Genomic DNA, 18,826 nt, shown 5'->3' on the forward strand with positions numbered 1-18,826 from the left:
AACAAAGCCCAACTCACTGAGGCCTCATTTTGAAACTGACCAGACTTAAAAGTCTCATGGTGCTTACGACTGTCATTCCTCTGGTCACAACCGGTGGCCTCCAAGATTTCTTCCTGAAGGGGGCGTGGACAGCAGCAGCTCAGCTACATTTAAAACTACAGACACTTAAACAGGAGTTACACAGTCAAGTTAAAACTAACCATTTTTCCATTATTTTTGAGCTAAAAAATTGAAAAACACATTCTGAGTATGAGAGTGACTTTCATTTATTTGCTTAAAAATGACAGGTATTTGACTTGCTTATAAATGTAGAAAAAACCTACATTGAGTCATGACAGTCAGAGTCAAGCATACCTCCAGGAAAAGCCTCTATGTGGCAGTTTATCCAGTTCTATAAAGAGATTTAAAAAAAAAAATCATTTTAAGTTCTGGTTTTGTTTTCATGGCCTGCAGCTTTAACATTTTCATCCACTCCATTCTTTGTTAATCTCATTTCCAGCCATGAATGCTTCCATTAAGAAAAAAATTAAAGCTCTTAAAGCCAGGTAAACACTACCTGTTAAGCAACAACGACAAAGTATTTTGCTTCAAAAGAGAGAGGCATTCCCCTTAGGATTTAAAAAAGAACAGAGCTGAGCTAAAAGGAGAGTGGTTATTCATTCATCAGGAGGCCAGGAGCCTGACTTCAGATGAATGCAATGTTGCTGTATTTCTACATATGTCAACATTAGGTTTACGGCTTTTTAACCTGCCCGAAAGAGCAAACAAAGAATAATATACTGCAGATTAATTTTAAAAATAATTGTATTGGCTGAAAATACTGCAAAATGATCCCGCTATACAGTCAGCAAGTATATGTACAAAAACATCAACAATTATACTAAAAAACACTTTTTGATTCATGTTGCCAAGTAGTTATAATTATTATCAGTGCAGTGAAAATGTCAGAGCTACAAAGAAACAGCGTCTTGTTGTTTGGAGTCCTTGACACTGGTGTTTCAGGTATTTTCTGGCTGTTCAAGCTTTCTTGATTGGCACCAAACGTTCTGTTGGCAGGAGAGTTAACTGACTGGTTTTCAGTCATCATTTAATGCCACATTACAGCCATACCACATTTACAGCCTATCAGATAAGTCCGAAATGCCTTTGCACTGCTTAAAGGGCAGAACAGGAGCAGTTTACATTTATTATTTTCTCTTTTTTTTTAAAGACTTGAGGCATTTTAATGTTTTCAGATTTTTCAGATACAAGTAAAATAGATTTTTGAAATTGCCTTTGATCTGATTCAACTGTTTGAAACCCATTATCGCCTAAGAACAATAAACAAAACATCAAGAGAAACAACCGGTTCATAATAACCAACTGACAAAATAGTGAAAACTGTTACAGAGATGATTTATAACTGATTTTGCACCGCAGTTGATGCCAAGTGGATATAAAATGCCTTGGAGCTATTTTACAACAGATGTTAAACATTAACATTATGAGTTAAGCTCTCAGTACAGCCAGGATCCACGTCCATCCGTATGTCCATGCTCTTATGTACTCCAGAACGAGAAGCTGCATCTCCTTGCCCCAGTGGAGCCTTTGCTCTCTTCTTCACTACAATCACTGCAACTATCACTCCAACCAGCAGCAGTGCCACCAGTCCTCCCCCAACAGCAAACGCAATGATGGTAGGGGCTTCCACTGGCTGAGCTGTGGGGGAAATCTCCGGTGGAAACGTTACAGAATTAATACCTCTGGCTGTGGCTAAAATGATCAAAATGGTCTCCTTTTTAGAGATGCAAGTCTCTGCATCACGCCAGAATTCGCCATCACCCAACTGATCTTCCCCAGTATCTTCCTCATCATCATAATCTCCTTTATAATTATCATTGTCCTTCAAGAACGGTTGGCTTTTTAAAACAACACACCAGTATTCCCCTGCATCATTCATCACCAGGTCAGAGATCATCAGCGAGGAGCCAGTCTCAGACAGAGTTAATCTGCCACTCAGGTCCTTGGGGATGGGAACATTTTCATCCTGTGGGTCATGGATGAGTTCATGCTGCCCTGTTGGTCCACGGCGGTACCACTGCACTCTTTGGGAATCATCGTGGTCAAAGCTGCACTCCAGCTTGCCGTCTCCACCGTTAAACACAACTTTTTATTGGATTCCTTTTTGGGGCAAAGAACCAATGAGTACTGCAACTCAGTCGAAGTAGAGGCACATGAATAGTCACCGCTGTGTTCCTCAGAGACGTCAGGAATAACCAGGGAGAAGTCTTGTGATTCATCACCAGCTGATATGTACATCTTACTGTCCCTCATGTTGCTGTCATTGATTCTCCCCAGCGGTGTGTCCCATTGCTGTTCATTGCCTTCAGCTGGACAGCTGAGAACCACTCCGTCCCCTTGTGAGGCAAAAATGTCCACAATGCTTCCACTGTGCTGTGTAGGAAACATGTTTTGGAAACTGAGACAATTTGTATCTTTGATCACAAGACAATAGAAGTTCTGGTTATTCTTAAATAGGCTGTTATGGAGCACGAGGAGTGCCCCATTGTCTCTGACCTCCACAACATCCTGCAGCTCCTTCACCAGAGGCTCCGGTGAAACACTGCTATCCAGGAAGAGGGTGGGTCTATAAGATGGATACGTTTCATGGTACCAGCGCACAGAGGTTCCCTCCAGACCAATGGAAGTGCTGTTGCACAGAATCTCAGCCCTTCCATCTTCCTCGTTCTCTATTATCTCTTCTGATTCTTGCTCCTCATTGCACACAGAGAGCTGCTGTGTGTGTTGGCTGGCCAGTGTCTGATTCTGCCAACACTCCCTCCTATAAGTCCCAGAGTCCATGTGCGTGAGGTTAGTGATCTGCAGGCCGAGCAGACTGACACTTTTGCTGATGTGAATGCGACCCTGTAGGTCTGCAGGAGGTGTGTAGCTCAGGTTCTCATCTGAAGAGTTGCCCAGCAGCTGGTCACCGGCTGGAGAAGATCGATAAACAGCAATATAATCCACTCCGAAACAATACCCCATCTCAATGGTGCTGCCTTCTGCCCTGAACACCGGCTCTGCCTCCTCACTGCGGACCTGCTGGAGGAGGAAGAAAAGCAGAAACTCCCTAAACCTGATGCAGGTCATGCTGTCTGTCTGTCTATCTCTTTCAGGTCACTCTGGGAAGTGTTCTTACACTAAGCCTGTTTCAATATAACCACCTTAGTTTGTAAACTTAGTTCCGCCTCCAGCTTTAATCAGTTTCCTCCTCTTCCACATTCTTCCACAGACACTCTCAGTCCCAGAGCGTCAGCAAATGAACACACACACACATGCATGTACACTGTCATGCAGACAAACACACGACAAGTTACTGTATGAGTGACAGGAGCAGGTGGAAAGGCGTTAGAGTAATTAAAGTGATTCATTTATTCGTGACAAGGCTGTAACAACCAATAAGGCTGAACAAAAGCCAAGAGACAGAGCTAAAGTTATGGTCCTGGTTGCAGATTAACAGTGTTGACTTGTAGTTGGACAGGTTTTCAGTCTGCTGTGGGTGTGGTGAGACATCATTCGTGTTATTTGAAACTGTCCTTTTGTGGATATTCCGTGTGAGCAGGCTTGATTGCACATCTGCAAATGCATGAAGCTCATGTTTTCTGTCCCATCATGCTCTTATTGAGTGAGCGAATTAATCTAAACTAAATCTGCATGCATCAGGTAAGCAGCAGATAATGTTGCTGTAGCCTGGCAGCTCTCGGTTAACAGCAGTTTTTGTTGCTGTGAGGCAAAATGAAACTTTAAGTTGGCGCTTTTAATCGGCTTTCTCAGTGTAAGAAGGCCTGACAAACGATAAAACAGCCAATATGTGCCCTGTTGTTCTGTGAAACCCTCAAGTCAAGCAACAAGATAAATGATGATAAAACATGAATATAAAAGAAACGTGCTTCTACCAGTGGCCTCATCCAAATGTAATTCATATTGTTCATATTAGGTTCTTATATAGGAAATGCATGGTTTCTTTTTTTTAATTGGACAACACAGAAGGGTAATGCTAAATCTGGTAAAACTAAACAGCCAAGTTTGTTACATAATTAGATATAGAGCTCGGCCATGCTTCTGTCCATAATATTAATATGTTAGAGCTAATCAAAGGCTGACTTTGATCTGCTATAAAGCAACTGAGCACAGCTGTGATTTACTTATCTTATTACTCAACTCCTTTGCTCTGTGAATGCTGCTTTTCAGCTGATGAATAAGAGCAACTGTACTAATCTAAAAATCAATGCTTCTCTCTCGATTGTTGCATTCCAGCTTAAATACCCGCCTCTGCATCGCACAGCTTGGAGGTCACAACAGAGAAAACACAAGGTTGAACCTGTGGTACACAACAAGAAGCAGACTTCCTCTTTCACACTGCAGATAAAATTAACTATAACCGGTCATGTCTTTGTCGTTCAAGTCTGCTTTTACCAGGATCTGTCTTGGCAAAGCTGTCTCTATTTCTACATCTTGCTCTCAGGTTGTCATGCTGTAGATGTGAGATTTTGCTCTAATATGTAGGTGGGAGACAACAAGTGAACAGGCAAGAAGAAACAGTCATCCAAGTGGGATTAAGGTCGGGAGAGTCGTAAAAGTTGCCACCATCCAAGACAAAACTGTCGTTCATTTTGCCTCTTGTTGTTGCTGTTGGTTGGTTGCAGTTGTATGTTTAATCCAGAGTGATGCGTGTCAATAAACACAACAAACTCATAGTAGGTATGTTGCAATATGTTCCTACACCCTTATCAGAATCACAGACTGTCTTTCATTGTTTCAGCCTGTCCATTTTGTTTATGTATTAAATTCTTCATTCCTGCTGAAACATGACAAGCATTGTAGCGAGCAGGGCTGGATGCTGATTAGATTGCTCGAGCCGCGAATAAAAGGCACAAACAGTTAACAGGTTGACTGGAAATGGAAGAAGAGTGAATGACACTGTTTACACTGCAGGCTCACATGTTGTTTTGATTCCTCTCCAAAGAAACTTATTTCCCATGACACTCGTGCAACTCAGTGGAGATGTTTTAAAAATCAAGTCTATATCTCTCTATTCTGTGTGTCTGCTCTGTCGGAGAGGCACCAACACTACTGGCAGACTTTTCAGTGCACTCTGATGGCCAGCTCACTCCCGCCAACACATCAGACATTAAAAAAAGCTCCAACCTGTTTTCCTTTGAGGCATATCATCTGTTTACTAGAACATAAACTATAATGAACCCAGATCCTCACTCAGCTGCAGCAGCTCCCATGCTGCTGAGGGAACAGCTTGCAGAGCTGGTGATCAAGCATCATGATTAAGCACCAACTGCGAGAAAACTCTCCGTGTGTTCAGTCCAATTCAGTCCAGTGCTGATTACGCTCATCAGGGCCCCGTATGCTGCAGGGTTTGGAGGTGCACCAACTGCTGTTGGAGATACAGATTTTAGCCAAAATTATTTAATTGCTGGACATATGGGCTGCCATAAAGAAGCAGACCTTTTGAGAAGAAGAGACAAATGGGGGCAATAGGAATATAAAATCAAATATTTGCTCTCTATATCGCTTTTTTATGATTCTGAATGTAAATTAGTTTTCTGTTTCAGGGTCACATTTGAGTTTTTAGTGAGGGGCGCTTTGCTGCAGTACTTGCCACGGCCTCTGAGTGTCGCTGTGGTTAAAAGACAAACAGACAAACTACAGATGAAGAAATCAGTTTCATAACAAACCTTCCATCCTCTGATAGCAGCTAAAGGTACTTCACTCTCTAGTTGTCGTATATTTTCTGACATTTTCTCATATTTGAAGATTTTAATCCGATAAAAAGTGGGCGTTGTCATGTTAAATTACTGGGATAAATCATACAAATCCAGCAGATGTAGCGCTCCTGTCTCTTTAGCTGTTAGCTAGCGAGCTAAACGCCTAGCATGATTCTTCAGATTAAAATGCTGCAAAAAGGCTTTTATCTTTGAATAAATGTCCTCGGTAACCAGGCAGACCCTGGAAACACGTTAGGGTTTATTTACTCTGCTTAATGTGGTGTTACAATAAGCTACTTTCGAGTGTATCTGCGGTCATTGACTGTGTCAGTTAGTCAAGTTGGCTCATGCTTTTCCACTTTTCCCTCTTCAAAACATCTGCTACCACCTGCGCAGACGAACCAGCATGGTCTGTTTGGGAACCTGTGCCAAGAATTCAAGGCTGAGATGAGTGGCATTAACTAAACAAGCACAAAGCATCTGAGTCATTGCTGCAAGATTAAGTTACAGAAAGCTTTTGGAGAAATGAGGAGCTTGTCAGTCTAGAAATAATACAGGTAGATGTCCTCACACACTGAGGTGGTAGATGGTAAAAAGGACTTTGTGGAGAGCATATTTTTGTTATAGTTTGTACAAGAAGCACTGTTTGTTCGGGTTTTTGTTCAGCTGTCAGTCAGTCAATCAGTCAATCAGACTTTATTTGTATTAGATTAATCAGCTGGTTGTCAACTATTAAATTAATTGCCACCTATTTTGATAACCAGTTTAAGTAACTATTTAGAATACAAAGTCAAAGTTGCCTGATGTCCACTATGGCAGGATCTAAATAGCTTCATCATTTTCTGACCAAACGGCTAATCGAGAAGAGATTAATCAACAATGAAAATGATCATTTGTTGTCCTAATTTATGTAGCAGTTTTCATACAAATAAAGTGTTAAACATCATATTCAGCCAGAACAAAACCGATAAATAAAATTTGACCCCACACTCACCGAACCCCCCCCCCCCCCCCCCCCCCCGAACAATTTGTTATAAATGAAGGACTGAGTAAAAGACTGTGGAAACACCAGAGGCAGAATAAGTCAGAAAGAAAAGGAAAATAAGGCAGTAATAGAAAAATGAAATGTTCAAAAGTGAATAAAATAGAAAAACATGTTTGCATAAATATACAAGTAAAACAATCAATGAAATGTCAGACTGAAAGGGTAGCTGCTGAGTTTGCTTTTAACAATATCAACATTCTCAGTGGCCCTCGGGTAACAAAGCAAAGCCTCAGTGTAGGTTGTTGTTCTGACACTGGGTATAAATAAAAGACCCCTAGCAGAAGATCTGAGGATTGTAAAAGGTTCACAGGATATCTGACAAATAGGCAGGACCAAGACCACTTAGCGATTTATGTACCAATAAAGTGATCGTAAAAAAAATTCTGCAGTAGACAAGTGGACGGTATAGAGACTTTAAAATTGGTGTCGTGTGTCCTCCTCTTCTGGTCTCATGTGTTTAAAACAATTGTTGATGAGATATTCTACCTGAATGTATCCCCTGGCTGTGCATGTTCAGAATGTTTTGTTACTGCCTGAAATTTATGAGGGTAATAAAATGTCAGGATCATCATTCCTGTCAGGTTGGGTCCTGCTCGACCCCTGGGTTCATGGAGCATTAAGAGAGTCACTACAGCCGTTTGATAAGTGTGTTCAAGCTCTAGTTTCCTCTGCTTAGCTCAGAGGGTAATTTTATTTTGTTTTCCTGTCACATAGCCTCATATCTCCTCCTCCTCCTCAGGTGATCAGTTTGTAAACTTTGCATCAATGCTGCGTTTGATCGCCACATCCCTGTGCCTCCGGTGCCCACATGTCTCCACTCTGCCTCTAAACCTCAGGACATGTGTGACGCTCAGCTCAGCAGAGAACCAGCAAACTGTGGAGGCTCTTTATGATCTCTCTGTGGACATCCAGAAGGTCCGCAAACTTAAGGGCTGGGTGCTGCACCAGAGTCCAGCCTACACTAAGGAGGTCGCTGAGCTGCTGAGGAACATGGGGGCTTCGGGCCCCATCATTGCTCGTATCTTAGGAGTTCACCCAGAAGCTGTTCTCTGTAATCCGAAGCACATGCAGACTCAGAGAGAGCTGTGGATGTCTGTGTGTCCAAACCAGAAAGACCTGGTTGCTATCATCGAGAAGTTTCCAGCCTCCTTCTTCACATCCTCCAGCCACCACGACAACCAGCGGAACAACATCGCTTACTTCCAGAGCTTAAACCTCAACAAGCGAATCATCACCAAGCTCATGGCCAGCGCTCCCCAGAGCTTCAGCCGGCCGGTAGAGCAGAACCAGGTGATGGTCTGCACCCTCCAGCAGGCCTACCGGGAGCTGGGAGGGGAGGAGGCCAACATGAAGATCTGGCTTCAGAAGCTGCTGAGCCAGAACCCGTTTGTTCTTCTGAAACCCCCGGAGGTGCTGAGACAGAATCTGCTGTTCCTGAGAGACAAGGGCTTCAGCACGGCAGAGCTCCTCCGACTCCTCTCCAGTCTCAGGGGCTTTGTCACCGAGCTGAACCCAGACAGCATGCGCTCCACCCTGGCATACTCCCAGGACACCATCGGCTGCTCTGAAGCCGAGCTGCGGGGCATCATCCTCAAGTGCCCGGCTCTGCTTTACTACCCTGAGTCTATCCTGGCCGAGCGCTTTAAGGGCCTCCTCGACGCCGGCGTCAGCATGTCTCAAATCACAGAGATTCCAACTGTCCTGGAGCTGACCACACAGATAGTGAACTATCGCATCCAACGCCTGAAGGCAAGGGGTTATGATGTGAGGACAGGAAGTCTGCAGGTCCTAAACGGCACCAAGAAAGACTTTGAGATGAGCTTTGGAAAACTACAACTCCGCAGAGAGAGGCCACTGTTTAACCCTGTCGCACCTTTAAAAGTAGATGACTGACATACAGATGATTGTAAGCATGAATTTAAAGGGACACTATTATGGTTATATATATATACTTGTCTGTATCAGATTAGTGTCTTAAGGTGCATTCACTTCCATCAGTGACTTTAAATCTCAAGTTTTATTTCTGTTTAACAGGACAGATTACAATGTTGCTGTTACAACTTGACAGTAAATCTTGTCTGTGAAGACTCCTTCAATTGCAAACCAAACTACCTCCTGATTCTAAAATTCAAGTGTACAAACTGGATCTTCATTCAGTTTTTTAAAGGTGCTCAAACCTAGATCACACTCAGCTGAAGGTACAACACAGAGAGTTTGTTTTAACTCCGCCTCTGCTGCAAAAATCTACAACCTTGTGGGATGTAGACTAACCAAAATCCTATTAACAAGCTCCCTATGAGTCCTGTTTGTTTTTTTTGTACTTAGGTATTGTGAAGTTTATCATTTCATTCTACTTCTAGTTCATATCAAAGAAATCTGTGATCACACCTCAACATTCAGTTTTCATCACTTGAGTCTGTTGGTATCACACAGAAAAAGCATCGCAGTTTTATTGCAGGTATAAAGGAGATAAGGATTGATTCACACAGTAACATCTGAAAATTAGACAAATGCAGTGGAATTATGATGTGTCACCGTTTTTAGGGAAGATGTCGCTCCTCGTCAAATAAAAAAAAAAGATTGCACCTTATTTACAAATTACCTCATTACAATAACTCCACATAAAACGTTGCGTGACGAAACAGCGCGATGACAGATGCGCTGACTCGTCTGTCAAACGTATTACTGAGTATAACTGAGGACGAACAAAGCTTTTCGAGCTGTTTTATTTACAGCCTGCGCAAGTGTCTCATTTTCACACAATGTTCTTGGCAGCACAACTGTTCCCCTCGGGGATGAAATCTAACCGTGTCTCACATTTTTATTGTTATTCTACAGATGGAGGCACTTTGTAATAAACTATTTCACTACTAAAGTGTCACTTCATTATCATTTCAAATGAATTTTAAAGCACCCACACAAAATGAAGAAGCAAAGTGAAGTTCCTTTGATTTGGAAGTGGTTTATTTGAATGCACTCTGCAACCTTTGATGGAATCTTCATTCAAAAAGCAAGTTGAGCTTCAGTACGTCTGTGAAAAATTGATCTTTTGTTACGTTTGGTGTTAATTAGAAGTTTTCATGTCAATGTATGTTGCATGGGATGAAAAAAGAGCCCACATTTATTCTAGTGTAAGCCACAAAATCAATAAACAATCATGCCGAGCATTGTCTAAACCAAGAGAGCACGGTGAAATGTTCCCTTTCTCGTTTTAAAAGCCGGCGAAAGCCCTTGAAACATGCTTAAGAGTGGCTTTTAATGGCAGCGGTGAAGCCATGACTTCATGCCTCAAGGTTCCTTCGCTCTCGTCGTGCTGACAACGGGGGTCACAACAAAGAGAGAGGACTTGTGTGTCCACGGGGGTCGGGGTGCATGTTAACAACTTCCACTTCCCATCTGCTGTCATCTGCATCACTCACCATGGTCCCGTAGTCATGGCGATAGCCACTGGGCAGATGATGCAAAAGTGAGTGCATCTGGTAATGAATCTGAGCTCAGCAGATGGATGCTTGACTAGAGTTCATTTTCCAACCATTCAAAACATGGAACCCCCCGAGGGCCTCCAACGTTACCTCAAGTACACTGAAGGTTTCTAATTTTACTCTGACATTTGCTTTAATTCATCACGTTGCAAGGTTACGTCTTCCACCGATGCTCAGTAGGAGTTTATCAGGCTGCATCAAGGTTAGTCAGAGGAGAAGAGGCCTCAGGTGTAGAAATGCAAGTCACCTATGTTTCTTAGCCGGCGTCCTCTTATCCTCTGCTGACAGCCGTGTCCTCCTGTCCTGAGCCCCTGAATTATGCAGACGAGCCAGAGAGGTTAATAGGAGGGAGTATAAATTGTCCCTTTTCATTTCAAACTTGCCACTGGTTGATATTAGCCACGCATAACATGCTGCTTTTATGGGTCATATCTCAGCAGAAACAGATGACATCTGCAATTAGAAGCTATGATTTCCAGCTGAAGCAGGAGCAGACGGCCGCTGCTGCAGTAAATAATCCTCAGTTGAAGTCAGAGTGAGTTAAGCCGTGGAATTTTTATTCAGAAGTGTGTTGTTCAAAAGCAGCTGGTGTAGGTGGAAAATAAGATTTTTGCAACTTAAACATTGAAGTGTGACTCAAAAGAAAAAAACAAAACAATATTTCATGCTCAACACAAAAGAAAACCTAAAATTGCAATATTTCAGACTTCAATTCCTGTAAACACAAATATCGCTTGTACATTTTCAGCCTTAAAAACTCATTCATCCCCGTGTTGTTGCTCTGGAGTGTTTAAATACACATCATAAACTTCAGTGTGGCCTCATTTCAACTTTTCTCTTCCCACCTACACCAGAAAGTTTGCTTTCTGTCATTACTTGTCTCTCCAAACAACCTGCACCCTGATGACACAATACAAATACACTTCAAAAAACAAGCAAAGAGAAAAAACTATGATTAAAACTCAAAAGCATATATAAAAAAAAAGATTTAACATGGTAATAGAATCCATTGTGTCCAGGGGATGGGAATTTATTGAAGTCTTATTGGACTCACATGGTAAATCATTTAAAATAGAAACTTGAGATTCAGTCTTAGGAAACTGCAGAGCGACAGAAGAACCAACAATATCTCCTGTTTTCTCCATTAAGGAGTCGACTCTTGTGCTTTCAGACCAAAGAGCTGCAGACTCTTCACAACCTGCTCGGTACAGGACCTCACCACATGGGTCAAGAAGGTTTCCTTCTCATCTCTACTCTGAAGCTCACCTGCTCAAACTGCTGACAAATGTTTCTGCTGCTCTAAAGTCTGGTCTCCAGAACTTCCTAAAAACTCTGTCTCTTCTGCTGCAGGTTGCTTTGCAGAACTGTTACAGAAAACCTCATTAAACTAGCCTAGCTTAGTTAGACTGTATTCCCGTTATAAGGGATATACGGGAATACGGTCTAGCCCTCCTCCATTGACACATTTTGACAGGTTTTCAAGCTCCAAGCAGATCAGACCGAACCAATCAGAGCACCAGAGGCGGGAGTTAACGATGCGTCATCTTCAGGGCCCAGTTGGTGACCGCAACAGAGCGAGGTTTCTCTCGTGCACTTTCCTCTGTTTTGCACGGGCTGAATTTGTCCTTAAAACCTCAACAAGAAGCAGCTCTAAAAGCTTTTCTTTTTAAAAAGGATGTATTTTTAATTCCGGCAGGCTGTACAATAGAATGCGTAATGCCGCCCTCCACTGTTGAAAGGGAGAGCTTAGATTTTCCTCAGGACCCCTGTACGGCGAAGGAAGCTGTTAAAACTACAAAACATCATGGCGGAAAGGCAATTGTTAGGTCGCTTAGTGATTGCGTCACATGTGTTACGCTGATTGGCTCTCTCCAATTCAAGCTGTGATCGGTAGTCCCGCCTCTGGGCTAGATTTGGTTCAATGGAGCAGTTCCAGACTGACTTTATGTGTATTTGTAATACACAATATAAAGGCTGTCTGGTCCATAGGCAATCACTAAACCACATGGAGGGGCCTCAAGATAGTCGTCCAAATGAAACCGTACTAAAACCAAACTAGCACAACCCAAACACTAAAGTCTCCTGCAGCCTACCAGAGAACCTCTTTAAACAGAGAATCAGGACAGGAACACTCACCTGGGCAACAAACGCTGGTTCACAAACAAGAATACAGAATGTGTCTGACCAAAACCTCTAAAGACTCACTATAGCCAAGATAAAGACACAACTCAGCTGCACAAATCCACTAATCACTGCACACATTAGCACCATGTGCTAACTGTGGCTAAAGAACCACATTTACCAAGACAACTATCCAGTACAAAGACATAAAACACACCAAGAAACGCATCAAAGAGGATTTTACTGCTGGAAGCTGCAAGCAAACACCTAAAGCAACGGAGCCAAACCCGGTTAAATGAAGAGAAGCAGAGGAAATGTTTGACTGCAGACATAAAGCAGGAAGACACTGAGCTGCTCAGGTGTTCCTGATAACACCAAGCAGCCACCTGGACAGCCAATAGGAACACAGCTTACTGGAAGTCTTGAGGGCTGGCTTAGTGAAGGAAATTTAGTTTAAAGTTGAAGCAGAAAGTTAACACAGTAAGTTGAAAACCACCTTCTGATACCTGAAATCTCTGAGTTTTCACACAAAGAATGCCTGAACGTGTCAAACTGGTTCCATAGTAGAACCATCATTGTAAAAACGTCATAGTATGGTGTGTTGCTCAAAAAACATTACAACCAGCTATGTAGGGTCTCTGAGGAGCGACACAAAAACAGCACAAACTCTGGTTTCCAGAGGGTTAGGAGGCTATTTATTTGAAAGAGTAAGTTTACAACAACACAACATGTGAGCAGAATAATCACAAAGTCTGTCTTTAGTTCAGCTGAAAATATTAGTTTTTGTCATTTTTTATTGACCAAACTTTTCAGGAAGTAGATGAATAATAATAAAAGCTCTCATGTGGAAGTCCAACTTCTTTTGGATCCTTGTGAAGAGTTTAATCTTAGAGTTTGTAAAGCTGTTAAATTTTTTAGAATCACATGTATAGTTTTGACATTTAATAGAGAGTTTAGTGTCTGATTGTAATTCTGTTCTGTGAATGGATAATTTAAGTTATGAAGATATGTTTTGTTTTTGCTTAAGCACTTTTTATTGTTTAGTTGGCTGATGTGGTCAACTTGAAGCTACTGAGTGTGCATTAAAATCCTTCAAGACAAATGCTACAAAATGGTTACTGAAATGTGTTGTGCTCATCCAGCCACAGAACTTTCGTCCATATTTTACATAAAGAACCATTTTCAATACTGCCTCCCCTTGCTATGTTTTTTTCTGCTTTTTAAGCTCAGTATTTTTTTTTTATCCCTTAATGTTATCTCTATAATACATTTTAACAAAATGCTCTTAAAATACACCAGAATGCTGGAAATAGGATCAATGATTTTCAAAATTTTCTGGGGGAGGACCCCAGACCCCCCACCAGCATCACACACAGACCAAATCTCACTCTGAGGTCTGGTCACAAGTTGGCAGCCCTGAATTATTTTTGTTATGAGCAAAAGTCATGGCCACTGTGACCTAAAACATTTACACAGTTAAGAAGCTCTGAATAAATCTAAATCTGTCCAAAAAGTGGAAAAGCTACTTCTCTGTTTTTTTTAGCTGTTTGTGAAATTAAACGTTCACTCACATCCTGTGCATCTCCTGGGGGCTAAGCCCCCCCGTCCTTAAAGCTGCTGTCCGGAGTTTCCGTTTGTTTTCAATTTATGTATCATTTTTTAACAAAGCTTAAATGTGTTAGTCTAGTTCGATACTATAATATAAAGTTAGAATAACGCGATATGAAAATTTATTCCTGAGCTCCGCCTTCCTCTCATAGACCCCCATGTTATTCCAAAAAGCGCCGGTTGCTGCCGACCAATCAAGTTCGAGCTTCAGCTTTGTCATGCTGTCAATCAATGGTTACACGCACAGCAAGCAAGCCCATGCAGAGGTGGGCGAGCTACGCACTACGCAACCGCGCGCACATTTGTTTTGCTTGTGGAGGAGAGAGCATCAGGGCTCAGCAACTTCCAGAAAAGTTACCAATCCCACGGCTTGTCAGGCCAAGAGACTACAGGACGTTTTTTGGCTCGGGGTGCTCGCGTCGCTCCCCGACCACGGCCTCCATAGCCCGCCTGACGGCTTCGTTTAGATGCCCGACCTCTGGAGGAAGATGTTGGGGCGTCTGGGACATACTCTTCGTCAGAGGAGTCATGCAATTCTGAACTCTAGATAGAAATAAATAAACAATGTAACACATATACACGCGTAAATGCACTAAGTTTGATAAACAACGTCATCCAGAGGGATACACGAGTGTAATCACATATTGAAACTTTACTAGTTCGTCCTAGCAGATTCATGTTATTTTGGTATTAGGACCAGTTAGACTCAATACAGCATTCTAACGTAATTCCTTTATTATTTACTAAATGTACTAAATGTAGAAGAGGGGAAAACAGCAAAACAGGCAAGATGCTGCAGCACTCCGGGCACTTCTCTCATGTACTGCGCGCGTGCACAAATAAAGGGGCGAAATCAGAGTGAGGGAGGGACCAACAGTGTTTTGGGAGACGCTGCGATTCAAACTCCGGACAGCAGCTTTAAAACCTAATGACGCCCCTGCTTCACACGCTGAGGGAGGAGAATAAACGTCAGGCTGATGGACGTTCAATGACAGAAAGTAAATAAGTTTCTGTATCGAACGTTTGACATTCATAACTCTAAGCTCATCTGTCACTAGTTGAGATTTTACTTGAGGACGGCTGTGGTCTGTCGGGTATCGCTGTCATTTGTTCATTCATGGCTGATTTTATCATTTCATTGACCGTTTTAAGCAACGCTTGCCGAAGCTTGTCCCTGAGATGAATCAAATCTGCTTTAGCAGACAGTAATAGACCTTTTATACAAACTTACAACTAATGAATTTGTATTATGAATGAGAGAAAGCAGCTTATTGTGGCTGCTAAAAGACATTTAAAGCAGCCGTTTTCAGGTATTTACACTGAAACTCAACACTAACAACTAAAAGTGTGTAAGTATTTTATTATACAACTAGAAGTTGTTGTAATGCACAAATAACTTTGGCAGTATAAACAGTTTAATGTAGTATTTTATTACTTTTACTGCAAATAGACCATTTAGAACCATCACAACAACTTTTAAAAGTGACTGCAGGTTCTTTGTATTCGCATAGTGTCAGGTTCTAGATTGTTTAATGCTCCTATTATGTTACAAACAGACTGGGCTTGCTTTTGTTTGACATTTTGTTAGGATTCACTTTTGTTATGGAAATGAAAAGTGATTCTGTAATGGAAAATTACTGGACAGCATAGTCCATCCTGTTTAAGGGTTTCTGCAGATGTAACCTTCTATCTACACTACTCAAGGACAGAACCATATTTACCATGTCCTGCTAGTTTTTGGGGAGTGATTGTTTTGAGGAGGTAGGGATGACATGTCACAACTTCAGCTCACAAAGGTAATGAACACCTGCTGATCCTCAACCAACCACTCTCCTTTTAAAAAAAAAAAATTGTCTGCCTTTCCTTCTTTAAAAGTTTGGTGCACGTTCTTATTTTTGTCACTTCTTCTCTTTGGCCTTCTGCAGACCTCCTTCACCTTTCTTGCAGGAAATAAACTATTGATGGACAAGCGTTGTTGAAGACAATCTTCATGGCACATTTAATTTCCAACACAATCCCATAAAGCTTTGTCCTATTTTCAGAATAGAATAATCCTTTAGTATAAAATCACTCCACCTTTGTTTCATCTCCTGAGTGTAAAAAAAGTGACATTGTTTAATGTTCTTCATGAAATGTTTCCATGTAAGTGACACTGTGATGAGTAAAGACTGTGCAGACTATCTCCAATGTATGAAAAAACTCTAGCAATTAGTGCTACACATTACAGATGCGTGTGTTAACTTGTTGGTGCAGTTATTTGTACAGGCGTGACTGTGAATGCAGATGTACAGGCCCCATATTTTTATTCCTCACCACCACCTGCTTTGGTTTCAGAGTCCTGGGACTGTTCATGCCGGCTAACTGTCACAATATAAATGGCCTCCTGGGACATTAAAACAGAACAGATCTGTTGTTAATGTTATTAGTAACACCTGTGCTGTGAAAAATTACTAGCAGAGTTAATTGCACTGAGGTCCCTGGTGTGAGCACATTGAGCTCCTTGTTGAGTGTGTGTGATGAGCTCGTGGCTTCTCCTTGTGGCTGTTGTTTCAACTGCAGCTCTCAGCAAAAATCAAGAACCAGAAAACTTCCAAAGGGCAAACTTACATGACTAAAAGGTCAGATTTATGCTTCGATATGTTTTGGTTTTACAAGAGAAAACTAACTGATCAGCCACAACACCAAAGCTACCGACAGATTATACAAAAAATATGCATCAGCTTGTTGATATATAATGTTTTGTTAGGAAGCCTTTACTCTTGGCAATTATCTGGATCTTAATTCTTCTGAAACCTTCTCCCCCTATAGAACAGTGTGCCCTGCCACACCATAAAATAGGGTGACTATATTTTGATTACCGGACACAAGGACACTCGACCTGTCCATGAGATACTGAAATGATACTTGAAGTTTCCTCCGAGATGACTTAGAATTTCAATACTTTTGAAGAATGACTCCTCTGTATGGACAGAAAATTGTTATATGATCAAATACTATCTATAACCAAAGACACAAATTCAGACAGACTTCTCAGAGGTTACTCAACATGTTTCATTATGACAAATTTCAAAACTAACAAATGAAATAATGATAGAAATAATGTGTCCTCTGTATTAGAAAAACCAAGAGCACAAGTTCTCGACTTGGCCTCCAAAGTTTCTCATCTTTTTTTTTCCACAAAACTCTGCCTTTGTATCTGAATCCAGTGGAACTCAGTTCATTCTTGACAGTGTCTGTGAAAGTCTTTCTGGAATTTGCTTCGAGTATCTTGAAAAATTTGATTTTTTTTGGTGGGAGTGTCGGAAAAACGGCTTCTTTTGTTACTGCTACTGAGGAAAAACACGACGCAAGGAAGACTCAGAGTCAAAATATTCAGTTAAGAATATTTAGTAAAAAATGCAAAGGATGGACAGATATGCGTGCACGCAGATTCTATCTTGTTCAGATGCTGACAGCAGAAAACTGCTAAAGCTAGACAATGGTTTTCTGCATGCAGCTGTGATTACAAGAAAGAATGAATCTCTAAGCTAATACATGAGTTTTTAAACTAAGAATTTGCAGTCCTCTGATTGGCCCCACGCCGAGACAGCCTCTCCGGATGTCTTGGGTCTTGTCCAATCACCTCCGTCTTCCTCCTGCAAGAGGTGTCTCTGAATGTGTGTGTATGTGGCCCTCTTTTTGCCACTGCCAGCTGCCAGTATTGCACAATTAAGGAAAGAGGCGATGTTTAAGAGAATCTTTACTCCCTAATAATTTTAATTAAAAACTCGTGGCTTGCCGGCACCTCCCCTGTGGGAGACAGCCTCCCCCAAATTTTCTCAAGCGAACACCTGCACCCTTATCTCCAAACAATACTTTTGCTGATATTGGCAGTTATTCCAGAGGAAACAAACCACAGGCTATCTGTAAACCATTTCAGTCAGAGGGCAAAAAAGGCCTGCTGTCAGATACACACACAGACACAGATTCATTACAGCAGTGGATTAATTTTTCTACATCAGCATCTCGCTGCTGTTTGAACTTTTCACCCTTTCTCTGCCTTTCTGTGCATATGTGACAACCTGCACATCCAGAACTAGAATTCAAACATGCACCCATAAGCACTTTAATACATTTGAGTATAGAGTTAATACAAGTTGCAAGCACATTAATATATGATTAACACATAATATGATCAAACGAAGGTTAATAATGATTATCAGTAATAGTAAAAGAGTAATTAAATGATGATTGCAAGTAATGAATAAAAGTAATAACATGATTACTAAGCAAAAGTAATTAAAATGATAATTACAAGTAAAAGTAATAAAATGATGATCATAAGTAATAAGTAAAAAGTAATTAAAATGATGATTATAATTGATAAGCAAAGAGTAATTAAAATGATTATAAGTAATATGCAAAAGCAATAAAAACATGATAGTTTCATACACATGCAAAAATGAATATTCCCCACAGGAGATGAAGGAGTGACTGGACTGTTTGCACCAGGAAGTTAGAAAAATGAATTAACCAACAGGCTGTTCAGTTGTTTGACTATGTACATTATTAATAGTTTTTTGAATATTAAAACAATGTATGCAGTGTATCGATATGTGCCGAATTAAGCCTGATATACACATCCTCACCCCCACAACTCATTGGACTCCAAGAATGCGCTACTAACATCCTGCTAGCAAACACCACAGGTCTCATGTTTATTCCCCAAGAGATCAAATCTGCTTTGGCAGCTTGAGGATGACCTACACAAAACCATTCGGGTGGTTTTAATGTTGTGGTTGATCGTGTTGGTGTTCATGTTTAGTGACCTT

The 18,826-nt window shown here is 41.3% G+C and overlaps 1 protein-coding gene across 1 annotated transcript; it reads left to right on the forward strand.

Moving 5' to 3' along the window:
* The first annotated feature begins 5,671 nt into the window (after positions 1-5,671).
* Positions 5,672-9,986, forward strand: mterf2 (mitochondrial transcription termination factor 2). The gene is made up of 2 exons (XM_022189613.2): positions 5,672-5,755; positions 7,544-9,986. The coding sequence occupies exon 2, from the start codon at positions 7,570-7,572 to the stop codon at positions 8,695-8,697; it is 1,128 nt and encodes a 375-aa protein (XP_022045305.1). The 5' UTR covers positions 5,672-5,755; positions 7,544-7,569; the 3' UTR covers positions 8,698-9,986.
* Positions 9,987-18,826: the final 8,840 nt, after the last annotated feature.

The sequence above is a fragment of the Acanthochromis polyacanthus genome, chromosome 8, assembly GCF_021347895.1.
Source record: "Acanthochromis polyacanthus isolate Apoly-LR-REF ecotype Palm Island chromosome 8, KAUST_Apoly_ChrSc, whole genome shotgun sequence".
In the NCBI taxonomy this organism is placed as follows: domain Eukaryota; kingdom Metazoa; phylum Chordata; class Actinopteri; family Pomacentridae; genus Acanthochromis; species Acanthochromis polyacanthus.